The 11,722-nt window shown below is 33.4% G+C and overlaps 2 protein-coding genes and 1 long non-coding RNA gene across 11 annotated transcripts in view; 1 reads left to right on the top strand and 2 right to left on the bottom strand.

The window, feature by feature from the left end:
- LOC119640265 overlaps positions 1-11,722 on the top strand; it is a 77,404-nt gene that overhangs the window by 17,079 nt on the left and 48,603 nt on the right. The gene's annotated exons all lie outside the window — the stretch shown is intronic.
- The window catches only part of LOC119640262 (nuclear hormone receptor FTZ-F1 beta), a 54,907-nt gene that overhangs the window by 31,470 nt on the left and 11,715 nt on the right, over positions 1-11,722 (bottom strand). The gene's annotated exons all lie outside the window — the stretch shown is intronic.
- LOC119640264 (ubiquitin-conjugating enzyme E2-22 kDa-like) lies at positions 3,579-6,490 on the bottom strand. 2 transcript variants are annotated; one of them, XM_038038158.1, is made up of 2 exons: positions 6,329-6,490; positions 3,579-5,711 (listed from the first exon to the last, which is right to left on the bottom strand). In XM_038038158.1, exon 2 carries the CDS (start codon positions 5,343-5,345, stop codon positions 4,746-4,748), a length of 600 nt encoding a protein of 199 aa, XP_037894086.1. In that variant the 5' UTR covers positions 5,346-5,711; positions 6,329-6,490; the 3' UTR covers positions 3,579-4,745. The 2 variants fall into 2 exon arrangements, with proteins under 2 accessions (XP_037894086.1, XP_037894088.1); XM_038038160.1 differs by lacking the exon at positions 6,329-6,490 and having other exon boundaries at positions 3,579-5,433; positions 5,525-6,302.

The raw sequence follows: 11,722 nt of genomic DNA, 5'->3' as shown, positions 1-11,722 counted from the left end.
TGTTTGAAATTTTTTGAATTACTCTCAGATGTTTGAAATTTTTTTGAATTACTCTCAGTTGTTTTTCAGATGCAGTTCATTGAAGGCTTCCTTAATTTAATTTGCTTACGCTTTCCCCCTTCTCTTATGCATATACATTAACTTCTCAGAAGACAAGACGAAATGACATTGACATCGAAGCCTCTCTTTACCCTTAAATAAAAACATATTGCTGTAGAGAGCTGGAGAAGGAAGAAATAATTGAAAGAATTAATAATGATGTCAATGTCATTGCACCACTTTGCAAAGGCCAACAATCTTTCACTGTTGCTATTTCTTTTGCTACAACTGATGTTACAGCCACTGCTTTTTATCTTCAATTTTTCTGCTTATTTACAACTGAAAAGAACTTATATACGTGCAGAAAAATCGTCTTAAAAACGCATGACGCGGAGAAAAGCAAAAAAAAAATTAAAAAACCATATGTATACACATGTATACACATATAAAAACCCAAACCAAAGTAAAGAACTGCAACTGAAGAGTAAAAACAACGTTCACAAAACTTTATACGTAGAACTAACGTCGGCAACTATCAACTGAGCAACAAACTCACTGCGAAACCAAACTACGCGTAAACAGCTTACAATACGTACATATACACTTTATATGTATGTTTTCTAACGCTTACGGCACATAATAATAATAATAAGAAATGAGAAACGTTTAAGTTGAAGACAATGAGTTGATGATGTTGTTGTTATTGTTATGTTTGATGTTTGTACGCTCGCTCTTCAGTTCGTTTGCCATCCACAAGACTTTTGGCAGCACCTTCTTTCGTGTTGTTTGTTTTTTTTTTTTTGTAAATCGTGTTCCTCTTCGCTCGTTTCTTTTTTTATTTTGTTTTGTTATTATTTCTTGGCAACCATTGCTGTTCTTGAGGAAAAATTGAAATTCCCGTTTTATTTATTGCTTCAGATTCTTCTTATTCCTCCTCCTTTTGCAAATGTGCATTGTTTACTATAAGAAAGAGTGTAAATGCGAGCGTGCTCTTGTGTGTAACTGTATAGCATTTGCATTGGTTCGTGTTTGTGTTTGAAATTTATGCTATTTTTCGGGCAAGGTCACACAACGAGACAAAGTCAATGTCCGCAAATGACCTCTTCTTTTTTGTTCCTCTTTCTTTCTATATCTGAAAGTTTCGTGTTGTTATTTTGCTGTCATTATACATCGTGCGTCGCGTGCAGTCATTAGTATTGCTGTTTAGAATAGCACAACGTTTTCTTACATTCGCTTTGTTTCTTCCTCGCCAATCTCCTCTTTTCTTCGCTTAGGCCAGTTTCTATAGCAAGCAATAAGTTGGTTTGTTTTTATTGTCAAATACCTGTATTGCAATGAAGTCTGTCCATTCAAATCATTGTGAACAATGGAGCCGGTCTTGCTTTATTTACTAAAATATCTACTTTTTACTTCGAAAATAAGGGTGTGAAGTTATATTTAAATATAACTAGCGAAGACACAAACCAATTTTTCAGAGTAAAATAGAACTTTTCGAGAATTTTTCTGCAAACTATTATAAACAAAACATGACTTTATGTAAATAAATTAATATTCGAAAGGACAACATTTTTACACTATGGCGTAAACGAGGTTGATAAAGCGAAAGTTTGCGTAGCTACTGCGGCCAAACCATGTCCTATGAAAAAATGAAACTAGCACATAGTGAATCCTCTATTAATAGCCTTTCCAACGATGTGCAGGTTGTATTAAGGTTTGCCCCTAGAATTTTTTTATGGGACTTTGATAATTTTGCTTATAAGTTAGCCTATATTATGCTAAGTACAGAAATTTTCAAAGTCCCATAAAAAAAAAAATTATAAAGTTCTTCCTGAGAAAATGATTGGGAAGATGGGATATAGAGCGAAAGTACTGTAAATGTTATATTTAAGATTATTTCTTTCACTACGGCTTGTACGCATGAGCGTAAATTTATGCGTTTGTGAGGTATATTTGATTTTATAAAAACACCAACTCCTTGTTTGAAATATGAATTTTGATCAGCATTCATGAAGTATCCAGTATATAATTTGTATGGAATAGGATTAAAAGAGCTTCTACAATGGGCCTCATAAAGCGATATAAAAGTTGGGTTAAAATCACTTATGAGTGCAAGGAGTTCATCAAGGTTATTAAAAAGTCCCTTAATGTTCCATTGTAGAATTTTAAAAACTTTATTTAATTGTAGTGACATGGAAAGGGGGTGGCAGGTGAGTTAAGTTGACATGTCGGCGTCTCCGTCGAAAATGCCTCTATAGGAATTTTGCGTGAATAATTTGTTCTTACCGGCAGAATAAGTCGTACTTAGGTGATTGTGTACATTTGAACTGCAACGAGTGGGCGCAAGTGAATAATTTGAAATTCAAGGTTGATTAACGGATGAAACATTGGATTAATTACAACTTGCAATTTGTTGACTAGAGTTGAGAGCTGTTGATTCTGGGGAATTTAGCTTGTTATATTTTAGGATACGTGTTTCTGTTTTAGTTTTTCAATATTTGCTGTTGTTTTGATTTTTTCAATATTATTTTTGGCGGGTGGTGGAACTGGTTTCGCATTATAGTTTTTGTTGATGGTAAAACAGGTTTTCCGTTGGAAGGAGTTGGAGTTAAAGGCTTTTGTCAATTGTTCGGGTCATAGTTGGATTTATTTTCCGGTACCTGCGTCGCGCTTCACCCATGGTGCAGTAATTTTCTGTTTTGATTTTTGGAACTTCACGCATTTGCATACAACGTGGGTATTGCTTGTCTAACGCCGAGTGTTGATCATTGCAATTTATGCAGAAACCACGCGTACAGCTTTCAACATGTGGAAGAATACCACAGTCAGCACAAGATAAAGCACTGTTGTACCTTTTTGCGCATTTTTTGCATCTCAAGGAATTTGGAATGTAGAGTTTGACTTTACATTTATACCAAGCCCCACCAACTGTTTGGTAACCGATAGCGATCAAAGGTCATAATTATCCTTCCTGTAAGAGAGCGAATATTTGCGTCGTCATTTAAATTAGTAAATTTATAAACTTAAGTCACTCTTTGACTGCCCATTTCGTGAACTATTCGTCTTCCGGCACATATTTTAAGCACGGGGCATATATTACGTCTCTAACTGAGTTCAGTTTGTCATGTAATTTACCGGAAATAGCACATAAATTAGGAGGTTTTCAGTTGCGGGCGAATTCCCAACGAGGACAAGTAAACTCCCATCGCGTAGAATCGAGATAGAGTCTACATATGTTGTAATGTTATCTAGGGCTTTTTTATAGCAAATGGACTGGTTTATGGAATTATTATGCTAGCAACAGTTGATGAAATGACAACATATTTTTTGTCAATAGGAGTGATGTTACTGATTGGCAAGACTGGAAAGTCCGAATTTTTAATTTTTTTTCTTTGGGGGGATTTGTCCATTAATACATGAAATCTATTTGAGTTTCTATATGGCGGCCCCCGGGGCCATTATACCTTATGGTTGTCTATTGTTTAGTAATTTGCGAAAACATCGTTCACTGGAAAAAGATTGGAAGCTACTAATGGAAAATTTTTTTATTTTTTTGTTTTTTGTTTTTTTTATTTTTTTATTACATATGGACGAAACAAAAGCATATCCGCGATAACCAGTTTTAACAAAAACGCTGAGAAGACACGAACTAAACACACAAAATCACCGAAACAATTAAAAATTGACAGACGAAAAGATTTTACTTTTGTATTATCAAAGATTAGCTTCTTCTGAAATATCAACAATGATTATGTTTACACAAACCATTAGTTAAATACTAATGTTTTACTTTCCAAAATCGATCATTTATAATCGTTAGCGAACGCTTTATAGTCCTGTTGCGCATGAAAATTCAGCTTAGCAGCATAATATCGCAAGCATTTGTACCGTTTTAATTGCCCACATATAGGGGTTTTCCCAATTTGTCGTTCATCGCCATAGTGGGCACTAGTATACAGCGAAAAAGCACCACAGATTTGTCAACTAGCTCCACCACATCTAGCGGTTTTCCGAGTGCACCTTATGTTGTGTGCTCGACCTTTTCGACGACATACAAAATTTCTGCATTTTGCAGAACACTCGGTTTCGGAACCGGAGAAAGAATTTTTCTCTGCTCGTCCGTCCAGACTGTTGGAAATCAGTTAGCCGCTTCTTGCCCATCTACATGAAGCCCCAACGCGATATCTCTAGAGTATCTAATAGATCACTTGCTTTCCAGGCAATGATTTTGGCAATTAAAAACATGTAAGAGGATATTTTTATTACAAAACTCAATTATACTTAACCAAAGCATTTTTACATATTTTTTCTTTCCTTTAGGAAGTATATAAAGTAATCTAAATAAGTAATTTTTCATCTCTCCTTTCTGTTTATTAAAGTAAAACGGGAATTTTTAACTCATTAATTTTTTTGCTGTTAATATAATTTAGATTTATGTAGAAGATTTGTGATGATGCGGAAATTTAATTATAACAAACTCGAAAATAAATTCTTAGTAAAAGAATAAAAAATCGGGTGAAAAAAAAAGAATGTGGTAGGGTTGTATGTGAAAGTACAAATCTTGGTAAACATTAAAAAAAAAAAAAAGAGTACAAATATAGGACACAAAATATAGTTTTAAAAATCAATTATAAACAAACCATTACTTGAGGACCGCAATAGCTGTGGTCAAAAATTCTGATGTTGGTTTTTTGTCCCTTGCAAGGGAGCTAACTAAAAAGGCCTTCAGAGGCTTTCTCCAAATCCCAGTTTTCTTTTGAGAGAGCTACGCGAGCATCATGTTCATTAATCCCCATGTCCCGCAAATATTGGACTTTTTCGTCACATTCGGGATACTTATGTGGACCTCCGGCATAAACATTAGACCAATGACGAGCAGTTATCTGAAAAATTTGAGGTTTATCTCTATACTGATATGCCACGACTGCATCCTGAGGATCGTCAGGCTCGGCAGCAGCTAGTAAAGCTTGCAGCGATAATAGTACTGTACGTAAAGTCATAGCAGCCGCCCAATTATCTTTTAAAATGTCCAAACAAATAGCTCCAGTAACTGATGATATGTTAGGATGCCATATCCTAGTAGCAAAGCGTATCTTTGGCGGATTAAATGGATACGTTTCAGGCACTTTGATTTCCAGTATAAATGTGCCACCTTCGTACGGCGTATCAGGTGGCCCTACTATTTCACCACGGAATTCGGTCCAATTATCATTAACCAATTCTATTTTAATGGCGCATTGTGCTATTTCTTCACTGCGCATCACTTCTTTAAATTCTCGCTTTATGCGGGATGCTGCCATATTAGCCATGATGTGATGATGATCGTTACCTTTCAAAACTGAATTCTAAATTTGTGCGTTTCTTTCCTTGGGAGTTTTTATATTGGCTATCGTCCTCCTTTCAAAAGAAAGAAGATTTTTTTGTGGTCATAATAGTCGGAGTTTTTGGTGCCAGCCCTCTTCTAACTTTTCTTCTGTGCATCAATTACCTGCAACTTCTCCGGTTTCTTTGCGATTGAATTGCTCACCACAATTGAAAACAGATTAACAGAACAAAATTGCAGCTTAAAAACAAAATCGAAAATTTATACGATTTGATGCATTGCGTGCGTTTCGCACACAAAGCAAATTTTGCTAAAATGAGTTGATTGAGTTCTTCCAAAAACAGCCGCTAGCCTATACACGGGTATTGTACTTAATTTTCTTCGTTTAATATTTCGTATTTTTAAATTCCGTTAACTTTTGAGGAATTGTAGCTCTTTCTCAAATTTGTTTATAATAGCGAATGAAAAACTTTCTCACAAAATTGACAAAATTGAATGACGTATTTTTAAGTACTTTCAGTTGCTACACAAAGGATTAATGAAACAGAAGACTGCTGAGAAAACTGCTCAGATCTAAATCTTTTAAAATTTCTTAAGACGAACGGATGTAGGTTAAAATAGTCGACTAATGTTTTCTCAGCCCAATAACTACGGAAAGTAGTTACGCTCTCTGTTGAAAATAATAGAAAATTAAATCAGACATCTAACAACATATTTGAAACCCAGATTTTTCTAGAATTTGCAAAAATTTGTCAAAAAGAGAAAATTAAATAGATTAGTAGCACCTTCCTGCGTAATAGAAATATGATACAAAAGAATATTTAACTTAGTTTGTTAAAAAGAAGCAGACACATTTCTAAAACAAATGTATACATATTTTTAGCCACCACTAAAAGATGAAGGTATACTAATTTTGTTTTTTTTTTTTTTCAAATGTATGTAACACCCAAAACTATATATATGCTTGACCAGCGTGAAACATGCGAAATTTTTACTCCCAGGTTGGTATTGCAAATAGGCTATGTTCGTCAGAGAAGAAGACCGCAGTGAAGCATAAATTACTCCATTTTTCTTAACAGAAATTTTTGAGTTTTTGCTCGTTACTCAGAAATTTTAAAAGTTAGTAGTTTGAAACTTTCCACATTTACTTTACATGACACTCTGCTCTTTCGTGCAAAAATGGGAAAAATAGAAGCAACGGTAGTGTTTTCGCCGTACTCTATACAGAATTCACAGCACAAATTCTGTTAACCGTGTAGCTGTGTAAGCGGTGCCAAATTTGAATGAAAAAAAAAAAATAATTCCAACAGTAAGCAAACACAGGTATTATTGTAAAGAAAGAGCGGAGGGCATATGGAAGAAAAGGAAAAACTCGTGGAAAGACAACTACAAGCAAGCAGGAAAACACATTGTTTAAATGAGAAAAATTGTGCGAGTAAGGTATAGTAAAACGATTACTAAGCGATAAATATGAAATAATAAAATAAGTTAACCCTTAAATGCATAGCGATGTGATCATCGTATGTTTAAAAACTCATATCTCTTTGTGTAGCAACCTTTACATAGTGTTTACCCCCTATATCATTTGTGGTACACTAAGTTTGTGCGGACGTATATAATTAGCGTTTAGTACAGACCCCCGTTTTATTCATGAATTCAGAATCACTTTCTAAATCTATCTGTTCGTCCTTCTATTCGTCTGATGTCCGTCCACGTATATTTGTGTTCAAACTACACGTCGCCATTTTTAAAATATTTTGATAAAAGTTGGTACGCTGACGTGTTTTGACCCAAAGAAGAACGATGTTGCAAATAGTTTGAATTGGTTAACTTTCGAGCACTCCGCATATAACACCCACTATATAAGGGAAAAATTGCAATTTTCCAAATTTCTCGCAACTACATAAGAACATTTCGGTACTCTAAATTGATGTGAAAATTTTGAGTAGGCTGGAGGAATTTTTTTAACGTCCTCTCATATAACGAAAACTGAAGTTTATCTAACAAAAAGTAACTGTACTAAATTTGGATCATCTCGACCTATTTTTTTTGGATCCTATCCTACATATAGATTTCCGCGAAAATTTTCGTTTTTTGTGGGAGAAAAGTTTAAGTTTTAATATGTTATGACGAAATTTGGTCCATAATAATAATTTGATATAAAAATTAAGTCTAAAAAATTTGGACGACGTACGTCTATTTTTAGACCTTACCCTATATAAGAGTTTGCAAGAACATTTTTGTTTTTTAGGCCAGAAGGGTCTAAATTTTAATATTTTAGGATAAAAATTGACCCATAATAGCAACTTGATGTTTTACAAAAATTATATATGTTGAATTTTAAATGCTTGCCACAACCTTTGAAGCCTTTAGGCACAACCATTGTTACGGAGAAGCGATCCTCTATTTGCAAAGAGATTTAATTTTCAATATTCAGTTCCATAATAACAAGTTCAAGTTTTCAAAACAGGATATAATTTTTGTGTTTCACGCCAAAAATAGGAATTGTGTTAGACAATATAGTGTAGGGCATTGTAAGGTCGGTTAGCCCGGCTACACCGTTTTCACTTATTTTCTTTATTGTTAATTTTACCAAAATTATTTTATCGTTTCCGAACGCAACTAGAATCTTTGAAAATTTGTTTATAAAAATTCATGCATTTATGTGTTCAAAATATAATGTAGCAATAATGAATTAAAATATCATATGCAACTACTAATGTCCCAATTTTAACAACGCTGTCAACTATACAAAGTTTTTTGCTAAATTCTTTATTATTATTATTTTTTTTTTTCGCAATCCATAAAATTTGAATTTATTATACTAAAATTATTAAAAATTATAAAGTTACTCCAATGTATTTAGTAATTTATATTTTTTGTTAAATTATAAAATATTATTTACACAAATAAGTTAGAATTTCAATAAATTCGGTTAAATTAAAAATTATCTTGGAACTACGTTATTTTTTTTTTTTAACATAATATTTCTAACAATATGTATATTAATTAGCTCTGTAGTTTGGCTGAACATGTACTCATTTTATTCATTTGATGACTAATCACGTCAGTATTGCCAACAAGACAACAACAATTACCTCGTCAACTTTTTTACGTTGAAATTTTATGTTTTGCTAGATTTCTTTGTATTTCGCTGCTCCCTTGAACTTACATTCGCAAGAAAGAGAACCAGATATAAGGAGAAAATAAAAAAGGTTATTTTATGCTAAACATTATTGACATTCATTAATTGTAGTTGTCAGAATGCAAGTTATTTGCAAACCAAAGACTCGTACACACTCATACAGAGCAATAGAAAAACATGTTTTCAAAATTTTTATACTTAACTAACTAAATGATCACGATATACAAATTTTTTCGTTCCATTTGTAACAGCAATAGATATGCAGAGAATACATTTATTCATTAATGCGATCTATCCCATTAACCTAACTAAATTCAAAATCCTTAATACGTCTTTCACCAAGTGAAACAATGGAGATAAAAAGGAAACTTTCCGAATCGATTTAATTGTTTCGGTCCGCTTAATTCTTTTTAAAAATCATGGTTATAAATATTAACGACTTAGTTAGACTTCAACCTCAAATATCTTTGCCCACTATCCTCAACTGAAGTTGCAAAACCATCTAAGTCACTTCGAATATCCGCCCATAACTCAAGATCAAATTATTTGGTTGAATGCTCTCTATCTCATTCACAATATTAATATGTGGAGTTTTTCGTATGTCGCCTGTGGGCGTAACGACTTCGACTCAAAGGTGAAAATATCACGTTAGAAACGTAAGAAAGCCTTATCTATCTCCATTACCGCGAAGATGCATAGTGCGGTTAAAAAGCGGACAGCTGCATTAGCGTCCCCTATAGAGCACATGCAAGACATGGGCAAATCGGAGAGAAGGATAAGAAAAAAGGGTAGTTCTATTATTAGTGGCTTTGTCTACCTATCATCTGCCGTTAAGACATTGCCGCTTGAGTATTAAACTAACACTTGGAAGTCACATGAAGCTTTAATGTGAGAATGAACTTGATTCGCCAATAAGCACCACCGCAATAGACAATAGAAACTTATAACAATATTTTCAAGATATTGAATTAAAACTGGAACAAATACTAGACATTAATAAAATACGTTACAATTTTCATTTAATAATTTGCTACAAATGCGGTTTATCTCATCAATTATATTTATTGGCAGCTGAGTTTAAAAATGGTGAAAAATCCATATTCAAAAGCAATGCTTCTTTTCGTATAGTCTTCGGTTGCCTGAAAAGTTTTCCATCTAAGAAAGAAATAACTTTTTTTTTGGGCAATTCGATTTTACTAATCAACGTAACCTTTCTAAGATTTCGGTATCTTTTTTATAGAATGATTTCTGAAGACCCTGAAAATATGCTTCACTTTTCAGAATGATTTCACCATTTAATCTGAATATTTCTCCCTGCAATATTCCTTTGAAATTTCTTAGGAGATACTAGGCGCTGGAAGTTAGACCTGGAAAATATGATAAATGGGCCGGAAATCGAAACCGCATTCAAGCAATATTACGATAGTCAATAGTTCAAGTTCCCGGCACAATATTGCCTTACTGAAAGATGCTAACACTCAATTTTTACCATTTTACAAATTTTCACAAAAACGCTCATAACGACTCACTGTGAAAAATTAGTACAATATGTATTAATCAAAATAGTTTCCATCATTTTCTACAACATTTCACAACATTTTTGGCAACATGACGAAGTCATGTCGAAAAGACTTATATTGGTTTGGCTGCGATCCGCCCACCGACCCATTTTTGCACTTCTTGCACTTTGCAGATTCGTGTAGCAGCCAAGCCATGTTGCGCCGATCTGAGCAAGTGGTAATCAGGATGTCTGATGAGTACGCTGGGTGTGGCAGAACTTCCGATTCGAGTCGCGGATAACTCTTGCAACAAGTGGCTAAAAAATGGCATTTTCAGTCGATCCTTATCGCCACCTTTAAACCGTTGATATCAAAACCGCCAATTGGGATATGATAGATCCGCATCACGGTAAGCCTCTGAACGTGTTTGTTAGGCTTCGGCAACAGATTTCTTTAAATAAACAACAAAAGCAGCGAATTTGGAAGAAGAGTTTTGAACGCTCAATGATCAGCGTCGCCGTTCGCTGAATAAATCAATTACATTAAAGGGAAAACTGTTATTTTATGTGAAGCAAGGTCAAAACTATTGAAACCATTATTTACGCTGGTATTTCCAAGTTCTTTATCATTTTTACCTGTATAAGCCGCTGGACAAAATATATGGAAACATCTAATATATTGCCGTCTATTATTATTATAATTAAAACTTTAAATACAAAGTTGTCAATTATAAGCATACTAAGTGCAAAATATCCTGAATGTGGAGGCAATTTACTACACATGCACTGTGATGTAGACGAAATTTATTAAAGTTGTTTTTATTTCAATCTACTTTAGTGTTGAGTAAAAAAAATTCGATTTAAACCAAGCACAACTTTTCTTTTAATTGCTTTTGTTTTTTATATGCTTTAAGGAATTGAAACTGTGCTTCCATCGCAGCACATACTCAACGATTATTATGGATAGCTAAGAAAACAAAGAAAGTACAGAAATTTACTAATGTGCGCAGAGTAGTACTAGGGACAAATGATTTTGTTTGTTACTATGTTTGTTTATTATTTTTTTTGACATTTGATTTTGGTTTTTTTTTTTTCTTTTTTCGATATTAAACTATTTATTATTATAAATTTAGCCAGAGAATAAATTCTAAGACTAAAGTCTCAAAGCAGGGCTTTCGCTGTTAATTGTTCGGCTTATGCTTTATGGTTTTTTGTTAATATGAACGTATAAGCCATATGCTTATTCAAAACACCAAAAAAAAATATAGAAGCGAGGTTTGATACGCGTTTGCATGAAAGACTTATCGGAACATAGCTTCTTAAATAAAAGTGAAATCTAAAAGGTTATATTTTTCTTTAACTTTTCTACTATTTTTGAAAGCAATAGGAGATATCGCCAAACTCTTTAAAAAAAAAATTGCAGAATTTGTTTGCGCACGAAAACTACGCACTCTCACTATATAACCAGAACAAAAAACGAGTTTCTTAAGGTTACAATAAAATAAAAAAAAAGCAGAGAAAAGTATTGAAACGTATAAGTTGCAACTGTGCATGTGAGAGCTCTACATAAATGGTCAAAAATAATTAATAAATAAACAATTCACTAAAGAAAAACAGTTACAACTGCAACTGATAAATAGCAGCAATACAAAACATATACATAAATATAAACAACAACGTAGCAAATGACGAACCGTAAAGAGAAAAAAGGAAAAAATGC

Source organism: Glossina fuscipes, unplaced genomic scaffold (assembly GCF_014805625.2).
Source record: "Glossina fuscipes isolate IAEA_lab_2018 unplaced genomic scaffold, Yale_Gfus_2 116, whole genome shotgun sequence".
NCBI classification, from domain to species: Eukaryota; Metazoa; Arthropoda; class Insecta; order Diptera; family Glossinidae; genus Glossina; species Glossina fuscipes.
Note: the sequence above shows the minus strand (reverse complement) of the source record. Positions and strands in the feature narration are given on the sequence as shown.

Bases quoted from the DNA above. Each gene is read 5' to 3' on its own strand.
- LOC119640264 (XM_038038158.1), bottom strand. From the start codon at position 5,345: ATGGCTAATATGGCAGCATCCCGCATAAAGCGAGAATTTAAAGAAGTG.